Raw genomic sequence first — 21,339 nt, 5'->3', positions numbered from 1 at the left:
TCCCCACCCAAATCTCTTGTTCTTCCAGCTGAGACGAGATGAATATGTAACTTTTTCCCGCCGTCATTACATTTCCGTGTCTGTTTGTTTTCTCCCTCTCTCTCTGTAGGGTTTTGTAATTAAGGGCTCTAGCTGCAGCAGAGGAGCGCAGGCGAGGGTAGGGAGCGCGGTGATTATCTGGCAACCCGGCACATGCTCTTGGGTTTTAGAGAAGGCGTGACACTGCGCATCCATTTAGATTAGAACTGGGCCCATGTCGCAGCCCGGAGCCCGAGGGGGGGAGCCTGACAACTGTATGAGTCATGCTTAAAGTACCAAGTGGTGTTTAAATAGGACCAGTGAGTGAATTTAAAACTCCTTATAAATTATGCACAATGTTTTCACCCCCAGATACCACTGAATTTAAAGCAATACTACAGTGTTTTTCCACCTGGTCCCTGCTGGCTGCATCTGTACTGTGCGGTTGTTCAAGCAGTTAGAGGCTGTTTACACCTTGCATTAACATGCGTTCTTGGTGATTTGGTTCTGCGCATGTGCGTCACGTCATAGCAAAAGTTTAAAACACTCAACAGAGGAGACAAAGTTTATGCTTTGAACTTTAAAAGACAGCGGTCAGACGGGCGTCCAGTTTATGTGTCTCAGAACACGATGTCTTCCTCTCATCCCTCTTTAATAAGTACATGCGAAGTATGTTTTCCTGAGTCTGACATCATTTTAAAGTAATTAAAAACACAATCGCGCCATCTGAAAACTCAAGTAACACACTGCTGCTCGCTTCACGCTGACTGGACTGATGCGATGCTTGTTGTCATGGTAATGTCTACGCTAATGGTACTCTGCGCATATGCGTAATTATGGATTGGATTACTTGTAGTGTGCATGTAAGCAGAGATTTTCCGTCAGATTGTTAAGTAGAGTGAGCATATAAACACCTCAGTCTTAATCTATAATCGGAATGTATTCAATCAGATTGGCAAAAATCTTTGCATGTAAATGAAGCCAATGAAACAAAAGATGGAGGATATACAAGGCTGAAGTTAGCTCTTAGCCAAGAGCCTTCATGTACGCAAAGGCCAATGAAAGCATACAGGCCACGTTTGTCCACTCATATAGTAATGGGGGAAAAGAGTAAACAAAAGTAAAACAGAAATGACGTGTGCTGACATGCTTTTTGCACAAGCCAGATGAGAACAATCAGATCACATCTGGCCACACTGGGGACACATTTTGGTGAAAAGCGTAAATGGAATCTGGCCAAAGTTTATCCAGATACGACACAAAACACATGTTAATGCAAGGTGTAAATTGGCGTAATCGAAGTAACTGAGGTTTTTGGGGCATGCCTGAAACCCCGCCTCCATCCAATTTAACAGCCAATAAAATAATATCCTTACCTTCTAACAGTCCCACCACAGTTATAAGGGGGGTCCGGCCTTCTAGCTACAAAGAGAAGTCGCCCAGAATTCCAACCCAAGTCCTTAGAGTCCCCCAAGTCAGTCTTCCCTCATACTACCACCGCATGTTGAAGGCATGGTCTGAACTTGCAAACAAGTTCTTAAACTCTTTGTATGTACATACCTGACTAGGAGGAATGTTTCCAGTTCTTTTCCATTCATTATTATTTATTTATTTTTTTTTTTGCAGAACAGTGTTTTTCCAACCACAGTACTAGAACCTGCCGGCAAAGGCCACTAACCAGATTCCGCCACATTTCCTTAGCTGAGTAGACAGAGTTGGGGGTGGACTTATGTTGTTTAAGGGAGGGTCTTATAAAATGACTGACAAGAGGTCAGTGTAAGCACAGACAAGCCCTCTGCTCCATCCTGCAGTTTCATAAACAGGGTTTCTCAGGCACATAATACTCTTGTGCTGATGCCTTGGCTAAAAAACTCTTTTTGTTCATGTTCTAGCTTATTTGTACTAGTAATAAAATAAAAAATGCACCTTTAATGAGATAATAGCTATTCCATATCCCTGTGCAGCTCACTGTGGAGTCAAACACACATTTGCAGTAGTAGTAGTGATGGATATGGCACTACAGTGGGTAATGTTACATGACACATTATTCTCATAGTCTAAAATGATATAAAATGTCTCCTGTTGTGCTTTGAGTGATGAAAAAGTAAATTTAGCACCATATTACAACGAACGTGGAGCCAGTCGGTGCATGCAGCCTCCAAAACTCATCAGATCCAGCTCAGCTTTATTCCAGAACGTCAGTGTCAACCCCTAAATCACTGGGAAAAAAACCCGGAGCTTTCTATAAAGTCAATACAAGAAAACATTTTCTGTGAATAAGCAGCCATGATTTCTCTCACAGTCGATTAGGGAAATCTCAAGGCTCCTTTGCATTGCAGATATTGCATCTGAGGTGTGAGAAGTTTGTATGGTTTTAATTAAGCAATCACATGCAAATTGATCCGCATGAATCATCTGCTCCTCTTTCTGTAATCTTGTATTGGCAGGCGAGTGGACATCATAGGCGTACACAAGCGCAATGCCCAAGACAGATTGCCTTCCTGGCTTGTACATTCGTCTCTTTGGAACATGTCTCGGGCGCTTCAGTCAGATGTTAATTAAGGCAGATACCACATAGAAAAAAAGCTTTTTTTGACATTTTTTATTTATTTATTATCACCATATTGATCTGTTTGACTACTGCATAGTCACTTGAAGGCAAACTTACATAATTAATCTCCATCTCAAAATATTATGTTTAGGAATCACAACAGCCAGAAAGTACAACCAGGAACACTGCATGAATTTCACATGAGAAGACTGTCAAGAGAGTGCATCAGAACCCTGGGGTTGCCAAAAAATCTCTGAGCTTCTGCGGTTCAAAAGGTTTATTGTGTTTATTCTTTTCCAGCTCAGCCTGAAATTGGATTTGGAGGAGGTGTGAGGTCATCAAGTATCTGTGGCCTTCTGAAGAGCATTCTTTCTGTGGAGGTCAGGTTTATAGTAGTGATCAAGACCTAGGAAACAGGCTATTTTGGCTATTTTAGGCTGGGTTTTTGAAGTCGATAGTGAGCGATGACCGGTTTCTATTTTGTCAGTATGTGATGGCAACTGGTGGGCAACTGTGGTACATGGAGCTTGACCTTTTCTTAGCCAATCAGTTGAGAGTTTCTTATCGATCTCCTGGTCTCTGTATCCGTCCTTTGGGGAGGCTAGCCGTAGATGACACAAAACCCATTGGCAGCTCATCAGCTGGGCCTCCACACCAATACAACACTGTCGTAAAGTAGAAGAGACCATTTAATGACCAGGCTGCTGCAGGGATATACTTCAGTCTTCGGCAGTCTTAAAAATAAAGGACATGCCTCAGCCTTGTTTAAAACCAAAATTGTCCATTCTATGATTTCTAAATCAGGGCTTGAAGAGATACATGCAAGTACCAAAACAGCATCAGAAACTTGTACCAAAGATATTCTGCAGAGAGGAGATGAAAACTCATTCCCTTTTGGTCCATTTACACGCACCAGAGTTTGTTTTGAAGTGGACTGAGAGCGGACTGCTCTGGGGGTCTCAGTCCACTTATTTGGTGCACACCAGAGTTCAGATGGCAGCGTTCTCACTTGCTCTAACAAACCTCACTCGCAGAGCAATCGCACCAGGGTTTGTTTTAATAAAATCAAACCTACCAATTCTGAATGCACCCTGAAGGTTTACATGTAATATTCATAATAGTAGAACAATCCAAATGACTTTGCTTATATCTTAATTAATGTTAATTATGCAGAAAGTTTGAAAAATTGTTGGAATTTCAATCATAATTGGATTTCTGCAGTTATCTGATTATTCAAACAGCATACTCTGATTTCTTAAATCCAAAAAAGAGAGCTGGATTTTAGCTTAGTAATTAGATTCTCAGTGCATGAGTACTCTTACTCGGATTTCTTTCAGATTTCTCAGTCTGCGCATGTACAAAAACAGACTGTGGTACTGGATATAAACAAGCAGCGTTAGCAGAGGGCAACAAAACATTTTTGGAGCGATGCCGAAACCCACATGCTTGATGAAATGAATTATTTACATGTTCTTCTCAGGTAAAGAGGCACAATGTTTATAAAGAAAGGCCGCAGCATGAATTTTGAGTTTTACATTACGTTTACATCAAATCTTCTTCTGTGAGTTTATAAGCTGGTTGCAAAGCAGAGATCCAATTATTATCTAATTCATGCAGACACAGAGTTATCTGATTACTTGAGTGCATGTTAACGCGTTGATCAGATTACTGACAAAATCTGATTTTCTGCAGTTATCGGAGTATTAAGTGCATAAAACGGCACTCATTATTTTTGTGATGTCACAAAAAACCAACACATTTACATATACCGCCTACTCCATCTACAACAACACTAGAAGTTGTAAGGAGTGTTTCAGCTTGGAATACTTTTTCAATGAGACACAATACAAGGCAGCCATTTGCATATATCAGTCTTAAAGTTACAAAACAGCCTGTTTAATTTGAAGGGATACATAGACAAAAATGGTCCAGTAAGAATATATGTTGCCTGATTTTGGTACAACCTGCACAAAGTGAAAAATATAAAACAAGAAAATACTTCATTTAAAAGAACCCTTTAAGAGCAACTTTTCCATTTTTGGAGACTGCGGCTGGCGCTAGGCCTCAGAATAATATCATCAAACAAACAGATAAAGCCCTGTACACGTCTCCATGGAGAAGTGTTTGTGCCCTTCATAGTGCATTGTTGTGCTAATGCGACAATAAAATTCAGACCTTTTGTAGATCTGAAAGGACATCAGGGTTGACTAATGAAACCAATTAGCCAGCACATAAAGGACTGCAGGAACTTTTAAGCCCACATCCAATAAAAAGAAGGGAAGCAGATGATAAACTCATATACATGAAAGTGATATACCTGATGCAGTGTCACCATCACAATAATTCTTGATGGGGGGATATTAAAGTGTCAGCAATATTGCAGAGCAGTCACTGTATAAAGTTTATCTCTAATTGATAGCTCAGATAAAGCATGGGGCATTAAAAACTATTTACCTCAGGATCCTCAATGCAAATATAGTCTTAAAAATAAAGGCACTGAAAAGGGTTATTTGTGACGATGACATAGAAAAACTCACTTCTTTAAAGGGGTATTCCGGCCTAAATCTAGAGTTTAGTATGTTATTTGTTATTTTTTTACAGTATTCTGTAGCACAGTGTTATGTGTCTCAGCCTCAACAGTTTGACAGAGTTCATAATTTTATGGGATGGGCCAAAATTTTGGTTAGCAAAACATTTTTAGGCCAATTTAATGAATAATTTCCAATCAAAAAACTCATTAAAATCACAGACGTAATGCCGAGTAACTCAGTATCTTTTGGTTATAAACTTTTTTCTCTTGCTACTGCAAACAAATGCATTTGTTAGATCCTGCTGAGGTTTATGACTGTGTCCTTTCTAAATGCCACGAATAGCACCCCCTACTGGAGAAACGTCAGACTGTTGGGCAAGAGTTCCAAAGCCACGTCTGCATGCTTTACATGCTAAAAAAACAAGGTGTTTCTATCATTATAGCAGAGCTAATGTAAAAGAAGCATGAAGTATTTTATTTTCGTAATTTTGTAACTTACAATATTTAATATTATTTAGCAATCTGTTTAAAATTAAAGACGTTCTTTAGTTCTCTCAGTTTTCTTTCCCAAAAAGGCAATGATTGCCTTTGAAGCATTGTTTAGCACTGGTATGTTAATTTAAAAGCATACATAATTATGTATAAAATATGTATACATGTTTTTAATTTGGTTTCAGTTTTCTGTGTCCTGAATTATGGTTTCAGTCAAGAATTTTCTTTTCACTTGTTTTCATTAATCACGCTTCTCTCACCCCAATACCCAACATGGATTGCACCAATACATCATACAACCAGTGGGAATCCCTGTGGTGTCAGCCAATTCTGACTGCTAGCCTGTTTACAGATCTATAGGCTAATAAATGCCTTCAAGCTAGTATTGTATCACCTTGGTTGTTGAACAAAATCATAAAGAAAGCAGCATCTTCATTCATCACACAATGGACACCAGAGACACATTTTAACCCTTTCAATCCAAACTGAGGTGAAGTGTCAAGGTAGTCAGTTACACTGCTATTCTTTAGTTTATCTTATCTAATGAGTCAATTCTGTTCTTTGCGTAATCCATTCTCTCCACTGTAATGATGTCTTAAAGACAGTTACTACAGTTATACAGGCAACAAAGATAATAATACTCTTATTTATTGTTTATATACTAGACTAAGAAAACTATAATGGCTAGCTAAAATGGAAAATGGCAAAAGCTTTTATTTTATATTTGATATAATCATGACAGTCAGTATGCTACAAATTAACCCCTTATCCCAGGATTGTTCCATATTATTATTATTATTATTATTATTCAGTTTATCTACAGGAACTTCAATGCAAACTGGTTGAGCTATTCTTAGGTTATGAAGTGAGTAGTAAAACTGTGGGCTCGCCAACAGGCTCTAGCCATGCAAGGGGTTGTTGCTAGCTAAACGAGTTAAGATCAGCATTTCTACCTGCCCACCTGCTCAGATATGTCCTCATCCTCTTTAAGTAGCCTTTTCATTCTTGTTTTCTCAGTGCTACCTTGAAATTTTTGCAGTTCTTGCTACTGCTGTCCATCTTCATGATTCATATATGAAATTTGCCACATTGGTAAAAAGTAAATGAACTCTGTAGAGCACTGACTGTTGCATCATCCGGTACCGGATTCACACTGCTGCTCAAATTTCCATTCAGGTGGAACGGGAAATGAGACTAACAAGGAAATTTTAGCTTCATCTGATCTCTATCCACTGTATGAGACTCAGGGGCTGTACAGCTTGAGGCAAGGGCCACTGATTTCACCTCTAAATTACAGATTCACACTTACAGTTGAGTGTTTGTGTTCTTATATGCATGAGTTTACACATTAGCGCTCAGCAATCAGCCTGAAATACTACCGGCCCAGCATGAATACTCCCTACTTTCCTGATTCTGGCCTTGGTCTTACTGCCATACATCCAAGCCAACTACTTTTATTTTTCCAACCCAAATCTTCATAAAACAAACATAAAAGTACTGTTTCCAAGTGGATTTGGTCAAATAGCTGAAAATCTAAGTGAAAAGTTGGTCTTTTTCCCCGGTTATGAAGACTTCCTGCAGCGTCTCTGCTTACAGAAGGTTTTTCCTGTCAGATTGTATACAGGTTACTCTGACACAGCCCAGGTGTATCTCTGTAGGCCTGACCTTTCCCTGATGCATCTCTTCTAATCCCTGCTTGCACTGCTTCAGTCTCCTCACTTGTGGCTTTTATATGCTGACCTTTCTGAGGGTTAGAGATGATACAGATGTCACTGCATCTGTACCGATGTGGTCTAGCAGAAGACGTTCTATGCCATAAACCCATCCTTTATTATTTAGTACTTTTACATGATTATTTATAGAATTTCTCCACATGCCAGAGCTTTAAGAAACATAGCTTTTGTAGAAACATTTTTTTTGTAAGCAGAAAACAATCTATTTTATTATGATTTGAATTTTATGAGTTATTGTTGTGTGTCTTGTTGTATCAAACACTATGTTGTTTTCATTTCGTCACATTGAAAAAAAGGTAGTAAAGTCAGGAATGCAAACTCGAGCCCGTCAATGCAGAATGTAAAAGTCTATATTTTTCTCATCATGAAAAAAGCAGAAAACAAAATATATTTAGCAGAACTTTACACAAATAAATAAATATACTTTTTTTTAGGAATTAGTGTGTCACCTCTTTTCCTTTGTTACATTCTTTTTGGGGACTTGCTTTCAGTTTTTCAGAGAAATCTGTGGGGATATTTTTCCACACCTCCAGAGTTCAGTCTTAGAAGTTAGAAGAAGTAATCACAAATACATTCAATGATGTTGAGGTCTGGATTCTGGGGTGGTCAGTCCATTGTTCAGAGAACCCCAGCAGGTTTATTGAAAGTGGATTACTTTACATCTAACTTCCTCAGAAATATCTCCTGCAAAATTAATAACTCACATTTTCCAAAAAAGATGGCTGTTTTGACTAGAAATTAAATAAAACAAGGGTGCACATTTACTCAGTACTGTAATGGCATGTGTATCATTTCAGTTTTTTTTGGTTTTATTGGTAGCAAAGTCAGTGATCAGGTCTGCCAATATAAACTGTCGATTTTTGACACTATTAAAAGCAAAAAAGCTTACATTGCAGGCCTAACCAACTGCTGACTAACTCAACTAAGCGTTAAAGCAGCATTATGCTTAATTAGTATTTTACTGGGGTCCCCGTACAGCTGCGAATGTAATTCACTTTTACAATACAAATTGTGCTTTGATAACCCCTTCATGGACAGCTGCACATGTGCATTTGGCAACATTAGAAGTGAAAGAGCCATGTTTACTGACAAGTAAGCCAGCTAAAAAGTTATTACTTACTAGTCCAACAGGAGGAAGACCAGCTCGGCATCTGTCTTGCATCCTTTTATCTCTTTTTGCCCTCACTAACGAGTAAAAGCCAGTCCGAGATTTACTCTTGTTTGGTCTCTTGCTCAGTCACTCTCACTTTTCCTCTTCCTCACTTCCTCCGACAACATCTTCTTCAGTCTCATCACAGCGTCTGCTGTGATGTCCATGCTTTGAATACTAAGCTATGTCATAGGAAAAAATAAATTAGGTGACATACTTGTTTGCTACATTAGCCTCATAGCTCCTCTGCAAAACTGAAAAAGAAAGCTTTGGACACCGGTCATTTCTTGGCCAATTGACTATGTTTGGGATAAGAGGGGTGTTGTATAAATATGACTTTATGGTGAACTATTCCTTTAAGAACAGAGGTTTTTGTAGAAGCTCTCTTGACAACTGGCCTAAAGAAATTACACCACAAAAGATTAGAGCGAATCTTTTAGTGGATCTTTTTTTTCCTGGTTGTATGATGAGGCTTTAAGAGCAACAGCAGAAAGCAACCAGAGTCAGAGCAGATCCCTGCGAGCAGGTTGTTTGCAGACATTCACCATGTGGGGCCATTAAGGTTTTCGCCACCGAAAACAGATTTGGGTTGGAGCAGCAGCGCCGCGTGACCAAAGAGTTTCCACACAGATAGCTTACATCTGTCTCCGATACTGCCACAGGCCCCCAGCGGGCAGCTTAGCCATATGGAGGAAACGGATGCTAATGAAATTGTTATGCAACTGGAGCAGGGATGGCCGTAATTTGTTGACTCTGGGGGGCAGCGCAGGCGAAGCGGCGGGTCTCACAGTGTTCACTGTATTATAAACTCAACTGCGTGCTTCGTGGCCTTTAGCCTCAGATGTTTCACTGCCTCCAGTCACTCGCTATCTTTTTACTGACATGCTGAGCGCTGAAGGAAGGAGATTACAGTGCTCTGTATGTCCGTTCATGAGCCTCTGTACATGCTTAACAGTTCGTTATAAAATGTCTTCAGTGCTAAGGGGAAAACAAGAGATCCATGGCAATAAAAGAAAGACAAAGCCTTGTGCCTGGTACATTATGTTAGAGGAATACTTAGCATTTTTTTGATGTAATATCTATCTGCTGCATCTGTATCATATTTCCGATTCCAACAAATAATAATAAACATTTTTCCCTGCTCTATAAAAAGGAACATAAAGCCTGCTTATAGAAGTCACTGGAGGTGTTAAAATCCACAAACAAACATGTGAAATACAATTATAACTACGGTTGTATGCAAAAGTTTGGTCCAGTTTCTAAGTGAAAATATCTTCATATTTCACATTTTAGTGCATGATTTCCCCAGTTCAGAGAATCTGGAGAAGTCCCTGTATGCAAGGAACAAGGCCAACGGTCAATATTGGATGCTTATGATCTTCGGGCCCTCAGGCGGCAATGCATTAAAAACAGGCATGATTCTGTACTGAAAATCACTGCATGGGCTCAGGAACACTTCCAGAAATCATTGTCTGTGAACACGCCATGCAATCCACAAATGCAAGTTAAAGCTGTGTCATGCAAAGAAGAAGCCATATGTCAAAATGACCCAGAAACGTCGCCGTCGTCTCTGGGCCAAAGCTCATTTAAAATGGACTGAGGCAAAATTGAAAACAGTTCTGTGGTCAGATGAATCAAAATTTGAAATTCTTTTTGGAAACCATGGACACTGTGTCCTGCGGACTCAAGAGGAGAGGGACTATCCAGCTTGTTATCAGTGCACAGCTCAAAAGCCTGCATCTCTGATGGTATGGGGCTGCATTAGTGCCTATGGCGTGGGCAGCTTACACATCTGGAAAGGCACTATCAATGCTGAACAGTATATAGAGGTTTTAGAACAGCATATGCTCCCATCCAGACAGCGTCTCTTTCAGGGAAAGCCTTGCATATTTCAGCAAGACAATGCTAAACCACATACTGCATCCATCACAACAGCATGGCTTCACAGAAGAAGAGTCCAGGTGCTGAACTAACCTGCCTGCAGTCCAGACCTTTCACCAATAAAAAACATTTGGTGCATCATGAAATGAAAAATCTGGCAAAGAAGACCCAGGACTGTTGAGCAGCTAGAATCCTACATCAGAGAATGGGACAACATTCCTTTCCCAAAACTTCAGCAATTGGTCTCTTCACTTCCCAGACATTTACAGACTGTTGTTAAAAGGAGAGGGGATGCTACACAATGGTAGACATGGCCCTGTCCCAACTTTTTTGTGTTGATGCCATCAATCTAAATGAGTTAATATTTTTCATAAATTGGTAAAATGTCTCACTTTCAACATCTGATATGTGTTCTATGTTCTATTGTGAATAAAATATGGGTCTGTGAGATTTGCAAATCATTGCATTTTGTTTTTATTTACTTGGCGTCCCAGCTTTTTTGGAATTGGGGTTGTACATGAAACATAAAATACATGTGCCTTAACTTTTGCACAGGCCACATTTGAAGTTTTATTTTTTTCTAATATGGGACGTTCAGCAAACAAACAGTAACTGTGCATTAAAATGTGCGGAAGTGTAGAGCATGTGTTTGAAAATCAACAAAACATGGCATTTGACCAGAGGTGCACAAACTTTTGCACATAGCATACAGCTACAGCTATTACACTCTTACAGTGCAGGCTTTAGGATGAATGTCTCACCAAAGCTGCTCTTATCACCATTAATTAAACTTTCCAACACTGGAAAACTTTCCAGCACAGTAAAAAGGCAATTTCGGCCCTGCATTATTATGCTGGTAATGTACCACAAAATCTTCCCTCTGGAAACCTAGTCCCATATTTAAAAAACAAGTTCCACAGATTTACAGCTTAATTTACAGATGCTATTGAATTCGTGAAAGTCTACGAAAGATACCTGTTTGCATAAATGTTTACTGATGAAGTGCAGCAACTGCCCAATAGATTCTGTCGTAATTGAGTTTGGAGTCTTGCTTCTTTTCTAAGTACAGGGAAACATGTCGAAAATGATTGTCTGTGGCAACAGACCGTATAATACAATTGCTGTAAAGAGGGAAAAGACTGAAAAGTGCTGGAGAACTCCAGTATAATGATGCAATGCACTGTGACAAGATCGTATAAGAGAAGTGAGCCAGTTTCAGAAGTCAGCCTTAAGGAAAGCCTCTAACTAGCCTTTGTTCTGGACACCTAGCTCAGCTGGAGAGGCAGCAGTGCTACATCTGTTTAATTGTCACTTTGCAGTGTGAGTTAACACTTGCTGTCCATTGCAGGGGTATTCCTGGGAAGAAGTGTGGCACCATCATCCTGTCGGCAGAAGAGCTGGGAAACTGCAGGGTGAGTATAGCTGTGTGCTTTGTGTTCAGGAAAGGGGTCAAGTGTATGTGTTATGTGTGTGTTGCTGTGCCAGTCTGTGTGTATACTGTACAGTCACATTCAAATGTTTAAACACTCCCTGTCAAATGACATTTACTCTATAGGGAACAAGCTTAAATATGACATTTTTCACAAATTTGTGTGCACAATTTCTATTTATTTGTTTAACATACTGAAAGGAAGAAAATGTGAAATATAAAATGTGCCATAACTTCAACAAAGGCTACATTTTTAGATGTATTTTTTTCCCCAGTATGTTAAGTAAGTTAAGTGAAAATAAGTGAACACATCTTTTACAGGAAGCTTAAATCTTGCAATTTTATTGAAATTTTAGTGCACAATTTTTTATTTAATATAAAACAAAGTATATGTGCCATAACTTTTGCACAGGTTTGATTTTTTTCCAATATGTTAAACTTAGCAAATTAACACCAACTGTGCATTAAAATGTACAGAAGTGTTTTCTCTGTTGAGGATGTGTACAAACGTTTACATCACTGTATATACTGAACTGCTGGTTTATTACGTAATTGTACTCACTCTTATATGATGTAGGTGCACTTTGTAGGTTTACAGTTACTGACTGTAGTTTGTTTGTTGCTGCACGATTTATCAGCCCCTCTCTACTCTGTCCATCAGTGGAAAGGGACCACCATAAGAACCCTGCCAAATAGATATTACTTGGTTGTTGGACCATTCAGAGCACAGCATTGACAGTGTGTGTGTTGCACTGACTCTTCAAGTGCACCTACAGTACTGTGCAAAACCACACTTTTCCACAATGGACTGACCCACCCCAGAGTCCAGACCTCAACCTCACCGAATGTGTTTGGGATTACTTGGTTTGTGAGAAGCAAAAAGCAACTTCTAAGACTGACCTTTGGAGGTGTGGATAAAATATCCCTGCAGATTTCTTTGAAAAACTGAAAACAAGTCTCCTGAAAAGAATAGAAGCTGTAATAAAGGCATACATACTGAAAAAATGAAATATTACATGTAGTTGTTGAGGCTTCTGCATAATTTCCTGTTAAATATATGTTTTCCACTTTTTTCCTGATGCTGAAAAATGAATAATTGAATAATTACTGGCAACATTGTCTGGAAATTAAATGCATGAAGGGTGGTCTCTGACTGTTGTATATCGCTGCTGCCGGAACAAAAAACTCGTATCTCCAGTTTTTGACATAATTTGGAAGTGCCTGTTTTTCCTTAAATTGTGCGTAAATTTCATGATGAACGGACCAAAAAAAATGGCCCAAAATGACGTGGAAACTGTCTGGTTCCATTGACTTACATTAAAAGTAAAGTATGTTTTTTATTTCTCCTGTAAAGTTACTGTTTTGGCGGTACAAGGTTTTGATCTGACAGCAGTGATATGTATATGGTAGGTTTCGCTGATAAAATGGCCAATTAGCGCAGGTACAAGGTAGATGTCTGCAACTCAGGGCATGTTTTATGTAGGTGTTGCGATTCCAATTTACTTCACATTTGAAGTAAACTTTTACATTGTTGTGTACTGTGTTTGCTCTAGAACTGGCCAGCGCACTTGCCTTTCCATTTATTATGATTATGATTAATCACACCTTCAGCAGCTTTTAATTAAAGCATCCCAGTTGTCAAACTCATTAAAGTATACAGCTTTATTCTGCAGATGGGGAATACGTTTCTGGTGCCGGAAAGCCGGAAGCATTAGTGTAGAAAGAATTAAGTGTTGGGTGTGGAAGGAATTTTGATAGGAATCCATTCACTGCTCAGATGCACCAGATACCAGAATGAAGATAATATATGTAGGTATTTCACTATAAGTGACTCATTCCTTATGATTTAGTGCTTTCACTTGAACTGCTGCGGTAGGAATACGCTTTCCTATGTTATGTTTTATGCATTGCAAAATTAGTTTAGATCTTCTGCATCCAGAGGAGATGATATCTGACTTTGCAGTTTCAACCATTAAACCTCCATCGTTATTTCTCAGAATTAAAGGTGGCAGTTGATTGTTCTGTAAGAGCAAATTACATTAATGAAAAGTCCAATAATTCGACCTTGACGCTGATGGTGGTTTGGTTCCTCCGTCTAAAGCTGTTCGCTGGTTACTTCTCAGCCTTGGCACGTAGCTCCTTCATTTAGCTGGTTATTGCCCTATAGAAGCAGCATAACCATGCTGGAGTATTTATAGCCTCACTAAATGCAGAGCCTGGAGCTGGATCTCCATAGATGGTTCCCAAGGGTGTGTTAGAATCCATAGAATGATTTCCCCTCCTAATCAAATGCCTACCAGTTTAGCCTTTGGGAAGATGGGAGATATTGATGGGAAATGTTGAGGAATAAGGCCTTAGGATTTCAAATGGATCATTTTGGATTAGCAGAGCAAAGAAAAAAAAAAGATTCATCCCCATTCAGTAAGTTTAGGATCATTTCATCACTTCTATAAAATATTATATAGAATGCTATCAAACCCTGGTTACCATAGTTAGGATTTCACCCATTATATTTTACATGCTTTTTTGGTGTATTGAATAAAGAAAGCAGTTGATGGACATAGTACATTTTAAAATTTAATAATAATAATAATAATAATAAAGTAACTGAGCCATGAGACATAACTGAGCTGCTAGTTAATGTCCTCCTTTGTTTGCACTGGTCACTAAACACCCCAGAAAACTACATAAATGCTCCATCAAACACATTTGGCAACACGTTATCAATCAGTTACTTACCACTGTGTTCACCCTATCCTGCTATCCTTACCACTTTGTCTACTAGGAAACATATCAGTAATCAGGCTAACTCTTGAAAACAGGATTTTTGTAGCACTAATATCTGCCAAGAAAACTATTCTGAGTTAGTGTTCTCCTCCAAGCATGTTGAGCTGTCCAGTGATGAAGCATTAGCAGTGGCTGACTCACCCTCACAGCTTTGTAGCATCATGTGATAAAGGTACAACTTAGAAAAATGTGTCTTAGTAAATGCAAGGGTTATATATTGAACCCTTAAAGAACAACTTGAGTAAAATAAATGAATACAATCTTCTCTATGATGGAAAGCCTGTTGTATAAAGCTATAAAAAGATTCTGCTATTGTTACAAGTCTTTTTTCATACTATATAGAACCTTTTTTGTTAAGACACGTCCATATTTGTTTTCTCTATAGAGAAAGTGTTAACTTACTTTCACTAACAAAATCAACAAAACATGTTATTTGACATGGGGGTGTGTACAAACTTTTACATATGATTTTAACTGTAATTATGTGGAAGACCTACATTGTATGCTATAAAATTCCCCTCTAATTAAATACCCACCCCAATAAATAAATAGATAAATCACAGGCATCCCTAAGAGTTAAGCTTAGCAGAGTGGATCAGGGCGGTAAGGAGGGGGGGTTATTCCTGGTGAAGAGCTTGCTCTGCAACGGCTAAAGCATTCATCTCCCTTTGAGCTGCTCACTGATGCGGGCAGTTGCTGGACACCATTCCACTGAAGCACCTTCATTACAATATCAAAAGGATTTCTATTGCTTTCTCACTCTCTGGATCAATGAGAGAGCTCATTTGTAGTTCTTTTTTTCCTGAGCTGCCCATATTTTACAACAAAGAGCTTTCATTCTCGCTGAGGAGTGAGGTGTCATCAATGGAATGGTGTCAACTTCTTGCTATATAGAGCATCCTGTCCTGATCCCTCCTTTGTGGGCTGGAGACCTGAAAGGTTCATTGAGTATTCACCCTTCTTCTAGCTTCATTTTTAACCTTGTACCTTCCACACTGGAGAGCAGTGTAGATGGCTTTAGAAATGGAATCCTGCCCTCTTGTTCCTTCTTTCTGAACAAAACTGACCCGTTCATCAGAAACCAAGACTGCATCAGCAATGAATGAACGATTTAGCTGAATGGGGTTCATCCTAGCATGACAGTCTGAAAAATAAAGGTGCCAAAGCTCCCAAAACACTTGGTACTAGGAACGCTAGATCATTTGCCTTCAAAGAATAAATATAGATACACCCGACTGGCCATCTCATTAAAACCACCTCCTTGTTTCTACGCTCATTGTCCATTTTATCAGCTCCACTTACTATATAGGTGCACTTTGTAGTTCTACAATTACAGACTGTAGTCCATCTGTTTCTCTGCATACTTTGTTAACCCCATTTCACTCTATTTTTTAATGGTCAGGACCCCCACAGGACCACCACGGAGCAGGTATTATTTGGGTGGTTGGTCATTCTAAGCACTGCAGTGACACTGATGTGGTGGTGGTGGCATGTTAGCGTGTGTTGCACAAGTGGATCAGACACAGCAGTGCTGCTGGACTGAGAATAGTCCATTAGCCAAATACTGTTTGGCCAAACGTATGTGGACTCCTGACCATCACACCTTTATGAGTTTGTTGGACATGCCATTCCAAAACCAGAGGCATTAACAAAGAGTTGAAAGCCCCCCAACCAAACATACCCCTACCTTTTTGCGGCTATAACAGCCTCTCTTCTGGGAAGACTTTCCATAAGATTTTTAAGTATATCTGTGAGAATTTGTGCCCATTCAGTAAAAATAGCATTTGTGAAGGCTCTGTGCAGGCCACTGGAGTTCCTCTGCACCAGACTCACCAGACCATGTCTTAATGGACCTTGCTTTGTGCACAGGAACACAATTATGCCGGAATAGGACAGGGCCTTCACCAAACTACTGCCACAATGCCAGAAGCATGTAATTGTCTACAATGTTTTTGTGTGCTGCAGCATTAACATCACCCTTCACTGGAACTAAGGGGCCCAAACCCTGAAAAACAGCCTCAGATCTTTATCCCTCCTCCACCAAATTTGTCTATTTCCCTATGCATTCTGGTAAGTAATGTTCCCCTGGTATCTGTCAAACCCAGATTTGTCCATCAGACTGCCAGATAATGAAGCGTGATTCATCGCTCCAGAGAACATCCTTTCACTGCTCCAGAGTACAGTGGTGGTGTGCTTTACACCAGTCTAGCTGACACTTGGCATTGCACATAGTGATCTTGGGACTGTATGCAGCTGCTCAGACACGTATTTCATGAAGCTCCTGACGCACAGTCCTTGAGCTGATATTGCTTCCAAAGGCAGTTTAGAACTCTGTAGTGAGTGATGTAACAGAGAATCAGTGATTTTTACATGCCATGTGCTTCAGCACTCAGCAGCCCTGCTCTGGGAGTTTGTGTGGTTGACCACTTTGTGGCTGAGCGGTTGTTGCACCTAGATGCTTCCATTTCACAATTGTAGCACTTGCAGTTGTCTGGGGCAGATCTAGCAGTGCAGAAATTCAATTAACTTATTTGTGGCAAAGGTGGCATCTTATAACAGTGCCACGTTTAAAGTCTGAGCTCTGTATGTATGTAGGTATAAAAGTCATATGGCATAAGTCTGACTGTCTTGCATCTATTTTGCATTAATTTTTTGTTTAATACAAAGTTTTTTCGTTACAAATTATATTAGCAACATGACAAAGATTCTAAGTTTCTGCTGAAAATGTTCCTATGTGTAGGTTTAAGCATCATCATCTTGGTAATACATGCTAAACTCACGCTCAGATATGGTTTAGTTTTATAATAAATGGACATTGTGCTTAAAGAAGGCATTTTTCAAATTTTCCCCTACTATGTAGACCACTATTACAGGCCTGGAGCTCCAGTTGTTTAGGTCTAAAAAAACTACAGAATATTTGATGTGATTTCAATATCCATTGCATTAAATCTGTTTATTTCAAATATGCACTTTTTGATTTAAACTCATGCAGATTAGATTTCCTAGAGATAACGTTTGGTAACGCTGCACAAACCCAAATTTTCGAGAACTCTGCCATTCATAAGTGGGAGACGAGGCACATTTGTAATCAGGAAGCTATGCAAATATGTGTATATACAATATGTGTGGGTGTCTGCAAGCATATTTTTGCATAAGAATATGTGTGGGTGTGTTGTGCGCACATTTAGATTTGAACATGGCTCGGATAGCTCAGGGCACGCAGCCTCTACTCTCACGGAGGATCAAAGCAGCACCATGAGAGATATTCAGCCTCGGCCGCATGTGACATGCTGCGGGAGAGTGTTTGTTAAAGTGCTGTCTGTTTTTGTTATGCCACTGGGACCCAGCAAAGACACACTTCTGTCTTCCTGTGTGTGTTTTTCTTTGGGGAGTACGGAGCTAATGATGCCTGCCTAGAGGCAGAAGAGGAAGGAACTGGAGTTTTGCAACTTAAATTCCTCCAGCTTCGCCATGAAGTTACTGAACTCATCTCTTGCAGGCAGTGGTGGTGCTATGATTGGGATCATGGGCCTAAACCCACCCATTTTTGATCACTGGCCCACCAAAAATTTAACCACTCACTGTAATTGTGAGCTACTGACACTCTCAAACATCTATAGTTACAAATCAGTTAGAATTAGGATCATTAGGTTGATTTAAGGATTGACAGTAAGGACGTGCGATGATATCGGAATCATATCAGCATCAGCAGAAAGTTGCTTAAAACAATATTGGCATTAGACAGACGTTTAGATTTGACCGATGTTTCCACCAATATTGGATGATGTATTTTAATCTGGAAAAGCTGAGCGTTTTGGTGACGTTGGGCTACTGTGCTTCACTTTATTGCATTTGTAACTATAAAAACATAAACATATAAATGTTATATCTCTCAATAATGTTAATCCAGGTAGATGTATTCAATTTCTACCTTTTATAAATGCTAACGTATCTGCAGATATGTTCAGGAAAATGATCAGATATCAGCCTCGGCCCAAAATTTCCACATTAGTGCATCTGTAATTGATAGCATATGAACGCGGCAAGACATGGCAAGTTCATATATATATGTGTATATATATATATATATATATATATATATATATATATATATATATATATATATATATATATATATATATATATCATATTTTATACACAAATGCAATACAAATAAATAATAGCAAACAAAGAAAAAAAAGACAAAGTGCAGAGAGTGAAAAGACAATAACAATATAGACAGTATGGATTGGGATTATTAAATTAGCTTATTAAATGCTAAACATAAATGGCAGAGCTCCATTACAGTCACACAAAATGAGAAATGTTTTAAATGTTTTTAATATTTTTAATCTGGATTTAAAAATTGCTACATTTGGGGCATTTTAGATTTCACTTGACCGCAAGAAAAGCCAGATGTAAACACCTCCACAAGGCATTGTGTTCGGATTTCGATCGGATCACTCAAACCACATTCAGAGGTGGTTAGAGATGGGTTAATGTGATTGTTATCCGTATACACTAACATGAACAGAAATGTGTCTGCCGAGTGCTGACCAGCAAGTAATGGGATAAACCATGAAATGAAAGATGGAGGACATATGAGACTAAAGTTTGCCCCAAACTAAGAGTCTTCTTGCACTCCAGGTCAATGAAAGTGTCCAAACTGAGCTGGTTGACTCATAAAAGGAAAAAAGTCAACCAAACGACATGTATTGACATGCTTTTTATGCAGGAAAAGTACAATCAGAGCTCATCTGGACAAACTAGGAACACATTTTAGTGAAAATGTGCAAATAAGATCCGGTGTATACGATCCAGACACAAGACTGGCCAGCTAGCAAAAAAGTGTAAACAGATTCTGGGAGTTTGTTCCAGTTCTATGCTGCATACCAGCTAACTGCTGCTTCACCATGTTTATCTTGAACTAAAGAAAATCTTATGTTAGCATCTTAGTTTAAGAATATTTGAGAACTTGAGAAGTTTTTTTTTTCCAAGAATTACATTTAAAATCATTCTTAAGAATTTCTTCGTGTTTGTCTTAAGAAGCTTCACAACTTTTTTCTTAAGAAAACTTTCTTAATGTTTTTAATCATTCCACAAACTTCCAAGTCTTAAATTGCCCCTTTCCCAACTTTTTCGGAATGTTTTGCAGTCATCAAATTGGAATTAGCCTATATTTACAAAAATCAATAAAGCTGATAAGGTAAAATATGAAATATCTCTTCTTTGTGCTATTGTGCCCAATTAAATACATGTAAAAGACAGTTTACAAATCACTGCTTTCTGCTTTTATTTGCATTTTGCCGGCTGAAATTGGGTTTGTATTTGTATTCTGTGCAGTTTTTTTTTTTATTTATTAAGTAGAATTGTGCACTACATTTTGCAGAGAAACACCATATTTAAGGTTGTTCACTGTAGAGGATGTGTTACATAATATGAACTTATTTTTGCGTAGAAAATCAACAAAACATGTAATTTGATGGGCTGTGTTAAAGCAGTTGCCTACAACTATAACTAAATAATATTATAATTGATTTTAATTAAACTTTAATCATTCCAAACCTGATACAGTAGATTTACCACCTTCATACTGATGCATTTTTACACCTGTTCGTTTGTGTTGATCACAGAAGTTGCGTGGGTGGTCAGTGTCTCTGTGGTTATAATTAATCTTATAACTGCATTCGTACCTGCATTTGTAATGTGCTGATTCATTTCACCCTCATAAACCTTTTTATTTCTTTTAACTGAGGTCTGGATCTCTGGTGTCTTCGCTTAAAGGTAGCGCTAGCAGCATGAGAGCTGACATATGTAGCCCTCGGATCCACCACCAGCTACCTACAGACCTTTAGCTGGGCTTTTAAAGTGCCGGGGTGGAGAACCGAGCGCTGTATCTGGGGTCAAGGGTCGTCTTCCATCATTGTGAGCAGCGTGGAGTGATGTATGATTATCTGTGCCCTTCACATGGTGAGGCTTTAGGGTGCTTCTATGTTGAAAAAAGGCAGTGCTGATAACTCTGATAGCATTGATTTCCTTTTCTCAGCTGGGCGTATGTCTAGATCTTTCTCAGCTACAGTGTCTCCGCTGGTACCTCCCGCTTGTGGAGGATCCAAAGGCTTAACCGCCCACGGCCGATAACCTCTTATATCGGCTATTCCCCGAGAGAAGCCTGGTGTGAGCCTGATTAAGAATGAAGTGCAGGCAATCAATCAGAGCAGCTTATGCAGCAGTATCATTATGTTATCTTCCTCGAGCTTCATTATGATTTTGGCCACAGTATGTGGGATATCAGATCAAGTCAAGTTTAACCTGTAGGATATTCACTACAGTCTGGCCTGATGTAGTGAGTATGACTAGCAGTTGGCAAGACTAGCTTAGTTAGCACATAGAAACATAAAGCATTTAGCTAATTACATAAATAACTCATTATTGCTACATTAATTGTGTAGGGCTCAACTTAATGTGAGGTAAAATGTAACAGATTTTGGTAACACTATGATAACGATAAGTACTCTAATCATTATCTAAGAGTAAATAAATGACAGTTAATAATTATATAATCGTTAATAATGCTTTAATAAATGGTACTATTTGAACTATCAACCAGTTTAATAATTTAATAATTGTATCAATCATTAATTATTTTGAAATGTAGATTAACAATCATTTTTATAATATTATAATATTATAATGTAGATTAACAATCATTTGCTTGTAACAATTTTATTATTTGATACTCAGAACTCCAAAGTTGTATAACTTAAA

The 21,339-nt window shown here is 38.8% G+C and overlaps 1 protein-coding gene across 1 annotated transcript in view; it reads left to right on the top strand.

The window, feature by feature from the left end:
- The window catches only part of cpne5b (copine Vb), a 225,150-nt gene that overhangs the window by 109,854 nt on the left and 93,957 nt on the right, over positions 1-21,339 (top strand). The window contains exon 7 of the mRNA XM_036559924.1: positions 11,704-11,767. Within this exon, the coding sequence (XP_036415817.1) occupies positions 11,704-11,767 (64 nt within the window). The remainder of the gene's footprint in view (positions 1-11,703; positions 11,768-21,339) is intronic.

This window comes from Colossoma macropomum, unplaced genomic scaffold (assembly GCF_904425465.1).
Source record: "Colossoma macropomum unplaced genomic scaffold, Colossoma_macropomum, whole genome shotgun sequence".
In the NCBI taxonomy this organism is placed as follows: Eukaryota; Metazoa; Chordata; class Actinopteri; order Characiformes; family Serrasalmidae; genus Colossoma; species Colossoma macropomum.
This window is presented reverse-complemented; position numbering and strand designations above follow the sequence as displayed.